General features: G+C 45.0%; 1 protein-coding gene across 1 annotated transcript; it reads right to left on the bottom strand.

Annotated features, from left to right (window-relative positions):
• Window positions 1–8,979: 8,979 nt before the first annotated feature.
• Window positions 8,980–13,809, bottom strand: LOC115479815 (ras-related protein Rab-1B-like). Its single transcript, XM_030218030.1, has 6 exons — window positions 13,724–13,809; window positions 12,373–12,449; window positions 11,422–11,516; window positions 11,236–11,331; window positions 10,630–10,761; window positions 8,980–9,515 (listed from the first exon to the last, which is right to left on the bottom strand). Exons 1-6 carry the CDS (start codon window positions 13,735–13,737, stop codon window positions 9,321–9,323), a joined length of 609 nt encoding a protein of 202 aa, XP_030073890.1. The 5' UTR covers window positions 13,738–13,809; the 3' UTR covers window positions 8,980–9,320.
• Between the last annotated feature and the right edge of the window lie 3,205 nt (window positions 13,810–17,014).

The raw sequence follows: 17,014 nt of genomic DNA, 5'->3' as shown, positions 1-17,014 counted from the left end.
AAGGGGCACGGGTCATAGCAGAGAAGCTGGATCAATTCTTTGCCTTGGTCTTTACTGAAGAAGATGAAAGAGAGCTACCTGTGCCACAAATGGTTTTCACGGGAGACATTATAGAGGAACTGAAAGAAATCTCAGTGAACCTAGAAGAGGTACTGAGACAAATCAACAGATTAAAGAGTAGTAAATCACCTGGACTGGATGGTATACACCCTAGAATACTGAAAGTACTCAATATGAAACTGCAGATCTGCTGTTAGTGATCTGTAACCTGTTCATCCATAGTACCTGAAGATTGGAGGGCAGCCAACATTACACCTATTTTTAAAAAGGAATCCATGAGTGATCTGGGAAATTACAGACTGGTAAGTCTGACATCAGTGCCAGGTAAAATAGTGGAAATTATTATAAAGAATAAAATCACTGAACACATAGAGAAACATGGTTTAATGGGACAGAGTCAATATAGGTTCAGCCACAGGAAATCTTGCCTCACCAGTATGCTTCATTTCTTTGAATGCATGAATAAACATGTGGATTAAAGTGAGCAGGTCGATTTACTGTATCTAGATTTTCAGAAAGCATTTGCAAAGTCCCTCAAGCACATAAGCACTGCCACGCTGGGAAAAGACCCAAGGTCCATCAAGCCCAGCACTCCGTCTCCGACAGCGGCCAATCCAGGCCCCAAGAACCTGGCAAAAAAACAAAATTTAATAACGATCAATGGACTTTCCTTCAGGAATCTATCCAGACCCCCTTTAAACTCAGCAAGGCCAGCTGCCGTCACTACCTTCTCCAGCAATGAGTTCCAGAGTCTAACTACGCGCTGAGTAAAGAAAAACTTTCTCTGATTTGTTTTAAACCTACCACATTCTAATTTCATCTTGTGTCCCCTGGTTCTATTATTGTTAGAAAGTGTAAACAAACGCTTCACATCTGTCCGCTCTACCCCACTCATTATCTTGTAAACCTCTATCATATCACCCCTCAGCCACCTTTTCTCCAGGCTAAAGAGTCCTAGCCGTCTTAACCTCTCCTCATAGGGTAGTCGTCCCATCCTTTTATCATTTTTGTCACCCTTCTCGGCACCTTCTCCAATTCATTTATATCTTTTTTGAGATGAGGCGATCAGAACTGAACACAATACTGAGAGAATTAAAGAGTCATGGGATAGGAGGCAATGTTCTGTTGCAGATTAGGAATTGGTTGATGGCTAGAAAACAGAGGGTAGGGTTAAATGGCCAATTCTCTCAGTGGAAGAGAATGATTACATTTGCAGATGACACAAAACTATTCAGAGTTGTTAGAATTCATGTGGATTGTGAAAAATTGCAGGAAGACCGGGCATCCAAAAGGCAGATGATATTTAATGCAGACAAATGTAAAGTGATGCACATTGGGAAGAATAATCCAAATCATAGTTACTTGATGCTAAGATCTTTCTTAGGAGTCAGTACCCAAGAAAAAGATCTAGGTGTCATAATAGACAATATGCTGAAATCTTCTGAAGGGTGACCAAAATGATTAAGGGGGTGGATCTAGGCATCATCGTTGATGATACGTTGAAACCCTCTGCTCAGTGTGTTGTGGCGGCTAAGAAAGCAAATAGAATGTTATATTATTAGGAAAGGAAAGGAAAACAAAAATGAAGACGTCATAATGCCTTTGTATCGGTCCATGGTGCGACCACACCTCGAATATTGTGTTCAGTTCTGGTCACCTCATCTCAAAAAAGATAATGTGGAATTAGAAAAGGTACAGAGAAGGGCGACGAAAATGATAAAGGGGATGGGACGTTTCCCTATGAGGAAAGACTGAAGCAGCTAGGGCTCTTCAGCTTGGAGAAAAGATGGCTGAGGGGAGATATATAGAAGTCTATAAAATAATGTGGAGTGGAACGGGTAGATATGAATTGTTTACTCTTTCCAAAAATACTAGAACTAAGGGGCATGTGATGAAGCTACAATGTAGTAAATTTAAAACAAATCAGAGAAATGATTTCTTCACTCAACGTGTAATTAAACTCTGGAATTTCGTTGACAGAGAATGTGTAAAGGCAGTTAGCTTAGCTGGGTTTAAAAAAGGTTTGGCCAGCTTCCTGGAGGAAAAATCCATAGACCTTTATTAAAATAGACAAGGATAATCCACTGCTTATTTCTGGGATAAGCAGCATAAAATGTATTGAACTTTTTTGGAATCTTGCCAGGTATTTGTGACCTGGATTGGCCACTTTTGGAAACAGGATGCTGGCCTTGATGGACCTTTGGTCTGTCCCAGTGTGGCAATACAGTGTGGCAGTACTAGGTTAGGACTCTTCAGCTTGGAAAAGAGATGGCTGAGGGGGAATATGATAGAGGTCTACAAAATACTTAGTGGTGTAGAACAGGTTAACAGTAAACATAAATCAATTTTTGACTCTTTTGAAAAGTACAAAGACTAGGGGACACTTAAGGAAGTTACGTCACTACTTTTAAAATGAACAAGAGGAATATTTTTTCATTCAGTGAATAGTTAAGCTCTGGAACTTGTTGCAAGATGACGTAGTATCAGCGGTTAGTGTCTGGGTTTGAAAAAGGTTTGGACAAGTTTCTGGAGGAAAAGTTCATAGTCTGTTATTCAGACAGACATGAGGAAGCTACTGCTTGCCCTGGGATTGGTAGCATGGAATGTTGCTACTATTTGAGTTTCTGGCAGGTACTTGCAACCTGGATTGGCCACTGTTGGAAACAATGGGCTAGATGGACCATTGATCTGACCCAGTAGTCTATTCTTATGTTCTAAAAATAAAAGGCACTCTTTAGCTGATTCAAAATAAGCACTTGATGGGTTAGGAAGAACCAGCCCGTTATCGTTCAAAGATGGAACATGACAGATTGTCATGGAGGCTCCCTACACTTTGAATTTTATCAGTTTTCTCCTCCCATCCTTGCATTTTGATGGGAGTTGCTCTGGTATTTTCAGTCCCTGAGCTCTCTGTGTATTTCAGCCTTCCTATACCTTTGCCTATTTTTTAAAGCAAAATAGAGATGTCCAGCAAAAGCTCTAACACTGAGCATAACGATTACATTTTGCACTGTCTTCAGGTCATTCATGCCCAAACTAATGACAGTGCTAATCAGCAACACACCTGATATCTGACATACTTAAATTGAGAAAGCTTCGACTCCATTTTACTCACATAACCATTCCCACCTCTAGTTTCCTTCACATTATATCCACTCCTAAATCAGCAATAGCAGGGTCTTGCAAATCCAAATTCTTCAGAAAGGCATCCAGCATCTTGAAGTTTAGAAGGTAGCAATGGATTCTTGGGTGAGTGCTGTCCCCTGCAGGCTTCTGCTGGTTACTCCACCTTCATTTTTTTTTTTTTGGTGGTTTATTTAGTGAGGGGTCCTTTTACTAAGGTGCGCTGAAAAATGGCCTGCGGTAGTGTAAGCATTTTGGGCGCGCACAGATCCATTTTTTCAGCGCATCTGCAAAAAATGCTTTTAAAATTTTTGCCAAAAATGGACGTGCAGCAAAATAAAAATTGGCACGTGCCCATTTTGGGTCTGAGACCTTTCTGCCAGCCATTGACCTAGTGGTAAGGTCTCATGTGTTAACCGGGTGGTAATGACCTGTGTGTGTCAAATGCCACTTGGTGCACATAGTAGACGCACATCAGAAAATAAACATTATTTTTTGCACTGTGTATCAGGCATGCACCAAAAATGAAATTACCGCAAATGCCATGTGGTAGCTGGGCGATAACTCCACATTGGCATGCATTGGGCGAACGTAGACACTTATGCAGCTTAGTAAAAGGGCCTCTGAGGGTTAGATATCAGCAGGTGTAAGCGTTTTTTTTTTTTGTTTTTTTTAGCAGCCACTGCTAGTATTCTTTCTTTCCCACATTTTCCAATCTAGGTGGGTTCAATGTGGCTTACTTTGGGTAGATCAGTTACAGTGCTGTTTGCAATAGTCAGGAGCTTTGTTCATAGTCTGTTAGTGGTCATACATGTGGTGTTGGTTGTTATTCAGGCTGAATGTCTGGGTTCATTGAAGAAAAACTTTCTGAAGAGGTGGGTTTTCAACTCTACAGCTTTTGGTTTTGTGTTCCAAATCTTGGGGCCGATGTACGTGAAGCTGGTTGAGTATGAGGATTTGTATTTTATTCCTTGGCACTTAGGGAAGTGTAGGGTGAGGTAGATTCTTGCTCCCTTGCGTGCAAGTTCTATTAGGTTTAACATGCATTTTGGTACTAGGCTGAAATTTAATCTGTAAGCAATGAGCATATCTTGAATAATACATGTGATTTGATGGGTAGCCAGTGTAGGTTTTTGAGCAATGATATTTAATACCAACCCATGTCCAAAAACCATCACTAAATACCTGCATTGACGCAGCTGGCTCTCTCTTATGTGGTTAAGGGCCTCTTTTATCAAGCTGCATTAGCGGCTCCCGATGCGGTAATGCTGACAAAGCCTGTTCACTTTGCATGGGCTCTGTCGGCATTGCCGCATGGCTTGATAAAAGAGGTTGTGTGATACTTAGCACTTAACCACCTAAGTGACACCACATAAAGATAAGACTGTGTTTCATGTGGTCCAATCAGGCTGCTTAACTTAGGGGCCTTTTTACAAATCATGGTGCACGCTAAATAGGTACTGTCGGCCCAACATGGCCACCAGCAACAGTTCCGCCTCGTGTGTGCCATTTCTGGCTTGCCAGAACATTTTTTTAATAGAGCGGTGCTAACAGGGCATCGCAATACGCTATCCAGTTTTCGCAGAAGCTCTTATCATCATCTCAATGGGTGCCGGTAAGTGCTCCCATCACACAGTAAGAGTAATCTTACTACATGGCCATTTTTATAGGGTTTATTTTTAACCTGGTGCAATAAAAGGGCCCTGGCATGCGGGAAAAGCATCCCCCCCACTACTACCATAGGGCCCTTTTTCTCACAGTTTAGTATAAGGATCCTTAGATGGTTAAGTCGTGAATATTTGTACCATATAATACCCAATACTAATCAAAATGATCAAACCACCATATATTAGTTTTTCTAGACCTCAGTGGCAATTTTTTTCACTTGGACCACTCAATCTGCGCTTTGCCTGCCTCTTTCATTGGTCACTATTTATTCATCTTCTTAAAAAAAAGCCCAACAAAAAACAATTCTTATAAACTTCATAGACCGCTACTAAGTGGACTTGGGAAAAATCCACAATTTTGGGAATAACTTGTATAAAATGTTTGTACGTTTGGGGAGCTTGCCAGGTGCCCTTGACCTGGATTGGCCGCTGTCGGGGACAGGATGCTGGGCTCGATGGAACTTTGGTCTTTTCCCAGTATATTACTTATATACTTATGTATTTATTTTCAGTATTTAAATATACTACCTAGACCTAAGCATTTACAATTTTCTTTTTCAGGTACTGGTACTGTCCCTAATGGGCTCACAATCTGGGGCAGTGGAGGGCTAAGTGACTTGTCCAGATCACACAGCGCTGCAGAGGGAATTGAATCTACTTATCTTCTTAATGTTATAATGGGCTCGCTACCAACATGGGCCATATTTTGCCTTTTTGCATCAGGCTGCGGTCCTCTACTTCCAACTCGGATTGAGTGGTCCGTGTGACAAAAATGTTGCCACTGAGGTCTAGAAAACTAGTATACGAAACAGTGGTTTCATCATTTTTGATTAGTGTTGGGTATTATATGGTACATATGTGAATGATCTCCACTAAGTTGGACTGGTGCATTTGATTAGGTGCATTTAACTGCATAAGTGTTGACTCCGCCCCTGAACCATCCACAAAATTGCCAGCGTTCATTTTAGTGGTCAGTGCTGATAGCGGTGCTGAAGATCAGTGGATAGTTCTACGTAAGTGATTTAAGCAGCCAGGAGTCACTGCTAACCATTTAAATCTTGAGCCTTCAGAGCTAACTTATGTACAACAGCTAGATTTACTAACAGACACTAACACCATTAATGTATTTGTTTACTAAGGGTCCCATTTTAATGCAGTGGGACCTAATTACTATAATGTGAATTAACAGCAGTGCATATTAGCAACTTCACCCAAGGCAACAGAGGATGAAATGATTTGCCCAAGGTCATGAGGCACTGTGGCACAACAGCATGATATAAACCCTGCCTTTTCTGGATCTCAGCCCATTGCTCAAAGCCCCAAGCTAATCCACTGTTTGAGAGGAAGCTGGTTGACCTTTGGAAGAAGGTTCTTTCCTGCAGGAATCAAAATGATTAACGCAGTGCGCATAATCCATGGAAAAGACCAGAAATGGTTTATAGAACTTCCTATGAGGTTTCCAGCATATGTCAAACCGGCTTTTACTTCACTATAACACCATACAGCTTCATTTACAACTGTCAGGTACTGTCCCCCAACTCTCCTTTATATCAGCCTAGCCATTTGGGACCATCAAGTGCAGCTCTCTTCAAACCCATTCAACATGAATCCTCAATCTGGCTACCAGGTGTCGGTACTGAGTGACAGCCGAGACTCCTCTCAAGCACTGTAAAGGCTGGGCGAGGGACTCAGACCCAGAACTCCCCTGTCGACAAGGAACAGGGCCATATGTTTTTACATTAATCGCTATGAAAGAAGAAAATTTGACTAGTCAAACTGCTGTTTCTGGGTTTAAAACCAGCCCAATATGTTCCTGTAACACAGTGGAGGGCTGGAAAGTGCATGTGGCCCAACTTGTGGCCATCAACTTTCCATGTCATGCACCAGTTACACCTCATACTAACTTCCAAAGTAGTTAACATTGCAAAAGAAATGTAATGGCACAGGAGAACTTCAGACCTGAATGGCAGTGGGGTGGTGGTGAATATGGTAGACAAGGCATTGGCCCCACCTTCTTCCAACCACCACCACCACCCTGTACAGCCCAGATTGAGAGTAAAAATAAAGCAGGAGTGATTGACTCATGCAGCCTGTTGCTGGCAGACAATGGAAATGCAATTAAAGTGTAGGAGGGAGGCTGCTGCCAGAGAGGTTTGGCCCGTGTTAAGAGAATCAAATTTTAAGCCCAGCCCAAAAGAGATGCTCACCAATCTGTGTGTCCTGGAAAGGCCTTTCATTTTTATTGTTCAAAGGTTTTATAGTTTTAACAGTGGAAGCAAACATACAAAAACCATGTAAAGAGCAGAGTCCAGAAGCCCTACAACAAAAGGGAGAAGTCTGTGCTCCTCCTGCCCCAGTCATATGCAGTCTGCACACCAGCCTCTAGCCCCGCTATTACACAGGAGCAGCAGGTACAGCCCTTTGCAGAAGGGAACTTGCCTTAATTATCAGGGACCCGTGGTCAGACAGCTCCTTGGCATAGTCCAGCCAGTTCCCAGTTTAACGTACAGACTTTCAACTTCCTAGATCAGCTTTCAGCTGTGCGCACATAAGAGTTAATTCCAGCAGCAGAGTGGGAAATGCAGGCCTTGCTGTTGTCCATAGAAACCTTTCACTCTTCCTCCCCTCCAGCCCCCAAGTGTTTCACTAGGTTAACTGACTAACCCTCAGCACATATGAGGCAGCAAGAAACTATTGAACCCTAAGAGGAGTGGGGATGACAGGAGTCACGCAGGCTAGGGCTCACGTCTGAACAGGTAAGGCCTGCCAGCAATTAATTAACACTGATGCAGGACCAGCACAGGGCTTTTCTCCCCCCCCCCCCCCCCCCCATCCCCCACCCCCAAAGAATCTACTGATTATGTTTCAAATAAATATAATTAAGGAATTGGAACATAGAACAGAATTATTTTCCCACCACCCTTTTCTGATTTTATTTGAGCTTCAGTTGAAATGAAAGCCTGTCGCTGCCCAGCATCATTGGTCATGGCCCGCTGTGCTGTTTGTCCACAGAAATTGCTGTCAGGGCCACCCTTAAAGAAAAGATACAGTGCAGACAGAGGGAGGATAGCCACCGCCAATGCTGTGTCAGTTAAGCAAGCTACGATGCTTACATCCCCCCTCCAAAAAAAAGGGGAGAAGAGAAAAGATGTAAGATCACACACTGAACCATCCCCATGCTGCCTAACCCTACACCCTGGAGATATGTGAAGTAGCAAAGCAGGACAGACTCTCCACATTTATCAATAATGCACATCTCACCTAGTTCACTTCAGAGGGGAAGGACAACAGAGTTCTAGTATCTGAGCTGTTTAATAGCTTTCAAAAGCCAGGTTACTGTTAGCTGGTGATGGGTAAAGGGCACCACAGAGTGATAAAGTGATCTGCTCCAGTGCCACACAGTCAGTGGCTGAGGCATTGGCAGATAAAGGGACTTGCCCTGAAGTCACACAGAGTCAGCAGCACAGCCTGGGAGTAGAAGTGAGGCAGAGTCAGAACCCAGACTTAGTCCTGACTCGCAGTTCCAACAAACATCGCTGGGTCTCTCCCACCATTCACTTACAAAAAGATGAATCAGACTTACTGAAAGGGTTAAAAAAATTGTTAAACAAAAAAAGACCGCCCCACCCCACATACATATTTCCTATCTCCAGAACAGACCTTAAACGTATCTGGGAAGCAAATTCTATATGCTGACTTGCTTATTGCTTGAAAAAGAGGACTTGTGAGAGCTGTGCCTGTCTCTTTAACCTGGAACTCTTGGCACAGGCCTCTCAATTTACTGCAAAGCAGCTCTGGAAATGAAAAATTGGGTTATATTCAGCATCTGCAGAACACAGCCTATGCTTCTGATGCTCAGTTTGCTCTGCAGTAACTACACACATCATCGAAAAAATGATCTTAGCAGGGGAAACCAATTTTGGAAGAATCAGAGGGCTCAGGAAAAAAAAGCAACATTTTAGCGCTTAAGCAAAATGATTTTTTAAATAAGTAGATGAGATGAGAGGAAACCAGCATCAGTAGGACACAAAGCAGCTACCATAGATCAGCAAAGATACAGTGGCACTAAAGTAATCCAGTGAATGCTTGTTTTCTCAATTCTGTGAGGAAAACAAAAATTATACCTCTTCCCTCTCACCACCTTCACCAAAGCTCCATCATTTTCTGGAATGCTGTATAATCTCAAACAACCCATAGCCACAAAAAAAAAAAAAAGCGGTTAGAATTAAAAGCATACACAGATAATTCTGTGGCCGTACAGTTAAGAGACACCAGAAATAAGCTTCACATTCTGTGTTTCGTTGATGCCTGCATGAGGGAGAAGATAGAACATCTGCCCAGCCTCTGGAGCCAGTTGCATTAGAAATGGTGCCAGCAGCCTGCTACTGGGTGGTGAGAGCAAAGGTCCAGATACTCATCCCCCTTCCAGATCCGGTGTGAGTGCCGCTGGTAAATCTCCAATGCCTCCCTTCAACAGCAGCCCCCACTAGAGGCTTTCACTGGTGTGCTGTCAATCTTCAGGTGGGTACGCTCCCCGGTGGACGAGGCCCCGGGACCCATGCGCTTTTTAATCTCGGCAGCCATGGTTAGAAAAGACTGCTCCACGTTGGTGGTGGTTTTGGCACTTGTCTCAAGAAAGGGGATCCCCAGCGAATCTGCAAACTCCTGCACAGTAGAAAGTTAGGGATATTACTCAGAAAAGAAAAAAAAAATAAGAGGTATATTCCACAGACAGCACCCCTCCCCCCCCCCCCCCCCACAAACTGTTGCCCAAAACACTGATTTACCAATGCACTTTACTCCTGACTTACATCATCCTCTGTTCCAGTATTGAGGCCTCCCATAGTAGACTGCCAATACACCCGAACCAATCCTCGCAAACCAGCACAAATGGCAAACAGACACAGTGAAGATGACGACAAAAAAACACACAGCCGGTGATGGTGCTGTAAAACTTTAATCAAAACATGGCTCAACACAAGCCTGTGTTTTGGCCACCTGGCCTGCATTAGGAGTCTGATGCCACTGTTATATTCCAATAACCATAAATGTTATGATTTAAAACCTCTTATCAATGAGCGACATTTAAGACAAGTGACCCTGTACCAGGATCGCCTATGGATTTAAATCAATAACATTTATAGTTATTGGAATATACGACTTCAGTGGCATCGGACTCCTTGTGCAGGCCAGGTGGCTGAAACATAGGCCCATGTTGAGTCGAGCCATGTTTTCATTCAAGTTTTACAGCACCATCACTGTCTGTTTTTTTCATTTACATCTTCACTGTGTGCTTGCCATTTCTGCCAATACACACCCCATGACCGACTTGCAGCACCCCTAGTATTCCAGTACTGACCCTACCTCCACTCCCCCGCCCTCAAAGCTCTACTAATGCACATCAAACCTGTCCTGAAGCATTCCCTGCTATTTCCTCAGCTGTGCCATAAGCACATAAGCACCACCATACTGGGAAAAGACCAAGGGTCCATGAAGCCCAGCATCCTGTCTCTGACAGCGGCCAATCCAGGCTTCAAGAACCTGGCAACTCCCCCCACCCCAAAAAAAAAAAAAATTTAATAATGTTCAATGGACTTTTCCTTCAGGAATCTGTCCAAACCCCCCTTAAACTCCATAAGGCCAGCCGCTGCCACCATATTCTCCGGCAACGGGTTCCAGAGTCTAACTACACGCTCTGTCAGTATCACTACCCTTTGCCATCCTGTCCTTTGCACTACCGACTTCTGGATTCCTCCCATGCTCCCTGCTGAAGGCTCACCTTGGCTGTGCTGTAGTCCACCACTTTCTTGTTAGTCAGATCACATTTGTTTCCTACAAGCAGTTTGTTGACATTTTCACTGGCGTAGCGCTCAATCTCCTGCAACCACTGCCTCACGTTATTATAGGATTCCTGAAACAAGGAGATGCATCTTTTAACACAGCAGCCCAGCCTGCTGGAGGCCTTGATACAGTCACCAGGACTGCACACAGGGAGAAAGGGGAAATATTAAACTGAAGCAAAGGGTCACACCGAGAGGCAGTTACAGAGCAGGGGATTAAAACTAAACTAAGAATATCACAGAGGCCTAGCCGGAAGATCTGATCCTGTCCTACAGCAAGTGATAAGAATCCAAGCTGGAAACAGCCAAAGCTGAAAAGGCAAATAACCAACAGTAAACTACGTTGACATTAAGTGCCCACGAGCAATGATTTCAGAAAGAGTGTGGGAGCAGAAGCTCTACCTCCCAAGACCAGGGAGAAGCTGTATTCAGACCCACTTCTTTCTTGGGCCTCCCTGCACTACAGGGTTGCTTAGACAGAACTTATGCCACTAATGACTAATCTCTGGTCAACCTGTGATCAGCAAGACCCCTGCCCACCTCACCTGGTCAGTCACATCATATACCACAATGATGCCATGGGCGCCTCGGTAGTAACTGGAGGTGATGGTACGGAATCGCTCCTGCCCCGCTGTGTCCCACTGGAAGACAAATACCAGCTATGGTGAATAGTCTGCAGCCCCCCTCCCTCCACCCAACTTCTTCCCTCCAGAGAATCACCCCCTACTTACTATCTGCAATTTGATCGTCTTCCCATCCAGTTCAATGGTCCGGATTTTGAAATCCACTCCAATTGTACTGATGTAGCTCTCTGTATAGTGTCGTCCTGCAACATGGGTGTAAGGGCACAGGACATCATTACAGCTCAAGAAAGACAACCATTGGAATACTTTATGACCACTCCCACTTCTCTCTAGTGCCAATGCTACACAGTCCCTATTTCATGCCCTTTACCCCTCCTCCTACTAATCTTATTTCTTGTTCTCCACATCAATTTCTTCTTCACACATTCTTTGGCAAGAAGAGATCACATTTGTTTTCTATGAGCAGCATGCTGGCATTTCACTATTTCATCTGCTCTCACACTCTAGGGTTAATCTGTCACCACCAAACTCTGAAGCTGGGGACCCCCCCCCCCCCCCAAACCTGAAGGGCTTTCCTCCTACAAATCTTGGGACAGCAGCAGGGGTCCATAAGGAAGAGAGGCTGACCAACCAAACCAAATCTACAGCTGATACTCGCTGCTTGGCTTCAGCTGGAACCAAAGCCCCCCCCCTTTCAAAAACACCTGGCCCCTCCTCGGGTTGCCTGACCATCCTGTAGGCCCTACCTTAACAAACCCTGGTGGTCTAGTGGCCTCTTTGTGGGCAGGAACAGAGCCCACTTGATCCTGCCCGCTGCCACCACTGAATCAAAACGGCAACCCTCCCTTCCCCCCCCCCCCCCGAAGAGGCCACTAGACCACCGGGATTTGTTAAGCTAGGCCTAGGGAGGGCCTACAGAGTGGTCAGGCAACCCAGAGGGTTAGGTCTGTGCTGAGGGGGGAAGTGGCACAGCCCATTTTTCTGCAGGGTGGGAGTGCGTGATCATGAGTGAGAGAAGTGTTTCGGTTTCTGCCGCAATGTTTCGGTGCTAAATCCAAAAACAAAACCGAAATTTGGTCAGCCTCTAAGAAGGAATACTCACAGCAAATCGCAGGAGGAGGCAGGACTTCCCCACGCCTGAGTCACCAATCAGCAGCAGCTTGAAGAGGTAATCACTAGAAAGGAACCAATAAGAAAGGACAGAATGTGAGCAGGAGATGGGACTATGGAGATAATTTGTATGGCCTTCTGCACAACAGATTCACAAGGACTGAAGCAGCCCTTGCATATTAAGACAGTGGGAGTTAGCTGTGCTGCTTCCCACAGTCGCCAGTGTGCCCGCATATTCAATGCCAAGCTGATTCTGGTGACCGTCATTGAATATCTGGTTATCTTTGGACGATTTAAACTTAACTAGCCAAGCCAATATTCAGCGCTAGCCAGTTAAGTTTATGGCAGACTGATTTGGCAGCCAAACTTTAGCCGGAGATGCACTGAATGTTCGCAGATAGCCAGTTGTCTCCTGCTTTATATTCACGGAGAGCTATTTAATTGCCAGGAGCTGTTCCTGGCTGGTTAAACAGTGCTGAATATAAAGGGATCAAACTCCAGGTTTCCCATCTGCCTGCGCAAAAGAAGACAACCACATCCCGACCCAAAACCCCAACTCTGAGTCTCACAGATACACAGTTCAGCAGTACAGAGCATGAACAGCACAGGTAATGTAAGCATCCTCATATGACAAAATCCCTTTACAGCACTGGCCCTCTACCTCCTTCCTTCTCACCCAGTACTTCCCTCACCGGTAACTGTCTTGTCTGTCTGTATTATTTAGATTGTAAGCACTTTCGAGCAGGGACTGTCTCTTTGTGTCAGGTGTTCAACGCCGCGTGCGTCTGGTAGCGCTATACAAATGCTAATAATAATAATTATGGGAAGAGAGGTACAGGGTATAAAAAGCAATAGATCAAAATAACAGGCCAGCTGTAAATAGGGTCGAAACTGTACAGTAATGAGACTAAGGTGTCTCTGGCGTATAAATAAACTTGTGACAACTGTACTAAACAAATGTGAAATGGGGTTAAGGTTCTTCCCTGCACCTACTGGGCTAGAAACGTCCGAGAAAAAAGTGGATTGTGAAGGCCAAGCTCCGGCCCTGCCTCCTTAGGGTCAGGAACGTTTAAGAGGCATCATGCAAGAGAGTCACATATACTCCAGTCTCCGCCCTTTCACCCAGCCCCAAACTCCCACCTATACCCACTCGCTCGTTCCCAGGTTCCCACCGTGGGACACTCATCCATTCTCTCCTCTCCCCCGTCCCCAGACTCCCAGTCACAAGCTCACCCCCCCCCCCTCCATATTCTCCATCACAGTGTGAAGTCTGGGTAACGTACACCCCTGAAATTTTAACACTGGTCCCAGCAAGCACTCTGAATTGAACTCCACTCACTATTCCGGGTTCATGTCTCCGCTCTCCCGGTGTCCCACCACCACCTCCGCTCCGCACCTGACCTCACCCGCCTCCACCTACTTCCGTTGACGCCATACAGCACCGCCCCCGTGTGTGATCTCACCCAGCTCCTCCCTCCTCGACCAAATTCACCAATCTCCACCCCCAACTTCCGCAACATCCCTCCATGACGTCACCGAACCCCGCCCTTCCCCTTATGACATTACTGTCCTTCGGACGTCAAAACAAGGAAGTTTAATCAAGGAGGTAGATAAAACAGGAGACGAAGAGACGTCAAAACGTTGAAGCCAATGAGGTCTGTCTGTTTCCCCTTCACCGTGCGGCCGTCGTTATGCGTACACTCAAAGCAAATAAAACCCATGAGCTGCTGCATCCACGTTGTTCTTCTTCATTGTTGGTAGCATTTTTATTTAATCTCACTTTTATTTTCAAACATGCCAGTTGGTGCAGCACACATGTACATAGGGGAAGTATGATAATGGAATAACTTTTCACAGGTAGAGTGTGTCATTTGGCTGGGCTGGTTATAGGGACACCCTAGTACAGTGATGGGCAACCTTTTGAGCTTGGGTGTGTCAAAATTCGCCAAAAAAACCGAGCATAACTCGGGTGGTGTGTCACTTCGAGAAAAAACCATAATTTCGCGATATTTATAGTTTAAATACAAAAATGTATAATTGTAATATAAACTGTATTTAATAAACCAAAACTAATTTTAACTTACCTACTTAGTGACTTCTTTGTTCATCTGTCAGTCGGTTTCTTTTGTTGGTCTTGATATTATTTAACTTGTGTGGGGTGCCATGAACTAAGATAATGAGGGGGAGGGGGAATTCTTTAACTAATCGCCTATTAGTGACTTTTTTGTTGCTGAATTTCATTGGCTAAATCTTCAATTGAAGGTTGGTATTTTGTACACTTCAAGCCCAAGCAAGCGCTACTAACTTCATCTGTCAATCTGTTTCTTTGTGGTTTTGATATTATTAAACGCTGAGAATAAGGTTTCACAAAAGTACGTAGAGGGAAAAATTGTGAGTAAAGCCATTGCTATATTTTTCAGGGTGCTAAAGTGTCTGGTAATCGATCCAGAATAAATTTCCTTCTTTGAATATGTGCACACTTTCCAAAATTTCCTGGTAACTCAGATATTCTCTTAATATTGCATCTTTATTCTGCATATCGTGAATAGAACTGGTGCACATCTTAGGAGAGTTTCTTTAATAAATTCTCCCTCACTGAGTGCTTTTCCATGCTGAGCTATGGAGTGAGCAATGCTCAAACTTGCAGATGTTAAATTTGTAGAACCTTTTACAAATTTAAGGATGGACTTAGATTGGCTCTTATAAAAGTGTAGCTGCCTGGAAATGTATTCCTTCCGTTCATCCTCACTTTTTTTCAAGAGCTGGGAATGATTAGTTTCAAAATGTCTATTTATATTCCACGTTCTGCTTACTACCGTTTCAGTACATAGAACGCAAAATGATTTGCCATTTTTTTCTATAATGCCATACATCTCGGTCCATGTCTCTTGAAAGGGTCGGCTACTGCTACTACCACTTCCTTTACTTAACCTTGGTTTTTTATTTTTTGGGTTCTCCATCAGGGGGGCAGTGACAGAAGATAGAATTATAGATAACCTGTTAGCCCTGCAGGCAATTAGGGGTTAACTAGCCTAACTGACCACCTTATGTAAATTAAGATGGCTGCCGCTATTTCTAATGGCGGGAAACGGCACCCATAGCACATGCCCTCGCCTCTCCCAGCCTCCCCCTCACCTATCTCAGTAATGGTGGTCAATTACAAATCCACGACACCCCAGAACAGTAGATTGGATGATGGTTGCTGGTAATGGTGATCACAGGGCCCTCAGAGATGCGTCCCCCACGGCATTCCGCTGCTCTCTGCTCCGCCAGCCAGAAGTGAGGAGCCGGGGCAGAGGGAGCAGCAGGGAGGGAGCCAATAGGAGCGCACACGGCACACCCCCAGCGGGTAAACATGCACCGGGTGATTTCGCCGGGGGGGGGGGGAGGGCGCGCTGCACCGGGGGGGAGGGGGGCGCATCGGCGATCCGCCCCGGGTGTCAGCAAGGAACTCCGCTGCTTCTCTGTATGCGGCCACATGCGGCCGCGTGTCACTGAAAATGGCTACGCGTGTCAGTACTGACACGCGTGTCATAGGTTCGCCATCAGGGCCCTAGTAGTACTATTTATATTCATGCAGAGCTTTTTTTTCTCCTGGAAAAGGGCACTAAAAGTCTAAAACAGACATAATGTTATGAGAATCGGGTGCTCAACATTCAGTTTCTATGTATTTACTTATTTACCATTTATATCCCCTATTAAACGTGAATTAGGTTGAAACCTGGGAACATTAACAAAAATGTTTTTCCTGTGCCTAGATCAAAAGAGAAAGATGTGTTGTGGGAACTTGCTTCTTTTGTTTTGTGGAATGCAGTGGTATATTATAAAAATGCACTTAATATTGTTTATTGCTACTATTTAAAAGAGAGATATTTAATAACTAGGAAAAAAAGGCCCATTTCTGACACAAATGAAACGGGCGCTAGCAAGGTTTTCCTCGGAGTGTGTGTGTTTTAGAGTGTGTGATACAGAAAGAGTGAATGTGTGAGTGACAGAGCGAGAGTGATGTGTGAGTGTGTGTGACAGTGAGACTGTGTGCGAGTATGTGTGTGTGTGAGAATGAGAGTGTGTGCCAGGGGCCCCTCCCACCGTTTCAGGGTCCGCCTGCGCCCCCTCCCTCCCAGTTTCTGGGTGCACCTGGCCCCCCAAGTTCCATGGTCCAGCTGCCCACCCTCCAAGTTGCAGGGGCCGCCCACCCTCCCACCCAGTTCCAGGATCGTTGACCCCCTCTCTCCCTCCCTCCCAGTTCCAAGGTAGTTGCCCCCTCTCTTTCCCTCCCCTCCAGCCACCCACCTGCAACGTTGTAAAGCTGACTCCGTGGCTTCATTGAAGTGAAGGGTTCGTAATTTTCGCAGGTTCGTCGCTCTGTAGCCATCTGTCAGCCCTGCCCTCACGCCTCTGATAGGTCCGCCGCCCTCGACGTCACAACGTGATGACGTCAAGGATGTCAAAACTTGATGATGTCGAGGGTGGTGGACCTATCAGAGGCGTGAGGGCGGGGCCGAGATGGTTACAGAGCGACGAACCTAATGATCCTTACGAACCCTTCACTTGAAGCCACGGAGTCAGCTTCAGAACGTTGAAGGTGCCTTTTATTATAGTAGAGATGAGGGCAGGGCTCTCTTCATGC

This window comes from Microcaecilia unicolor, chromosome 11, assembly GCF_901765095.1.
Source record: "Microcaecilia unicolor chromosome 11, aMicUni1.1, whole genome shotgun sequence".
Lineage (NCBI taxonomy): Eukaryota > Metazoa > Chordata > Amphibia > Gymnophiona > Siphonopidae > Microcaecilia > Microcaecilia unicolor.
Note: the sequence above shows the minus strand (reverse complement) of the source record. Positions and strands in the feature narration are given on the sequence as shown.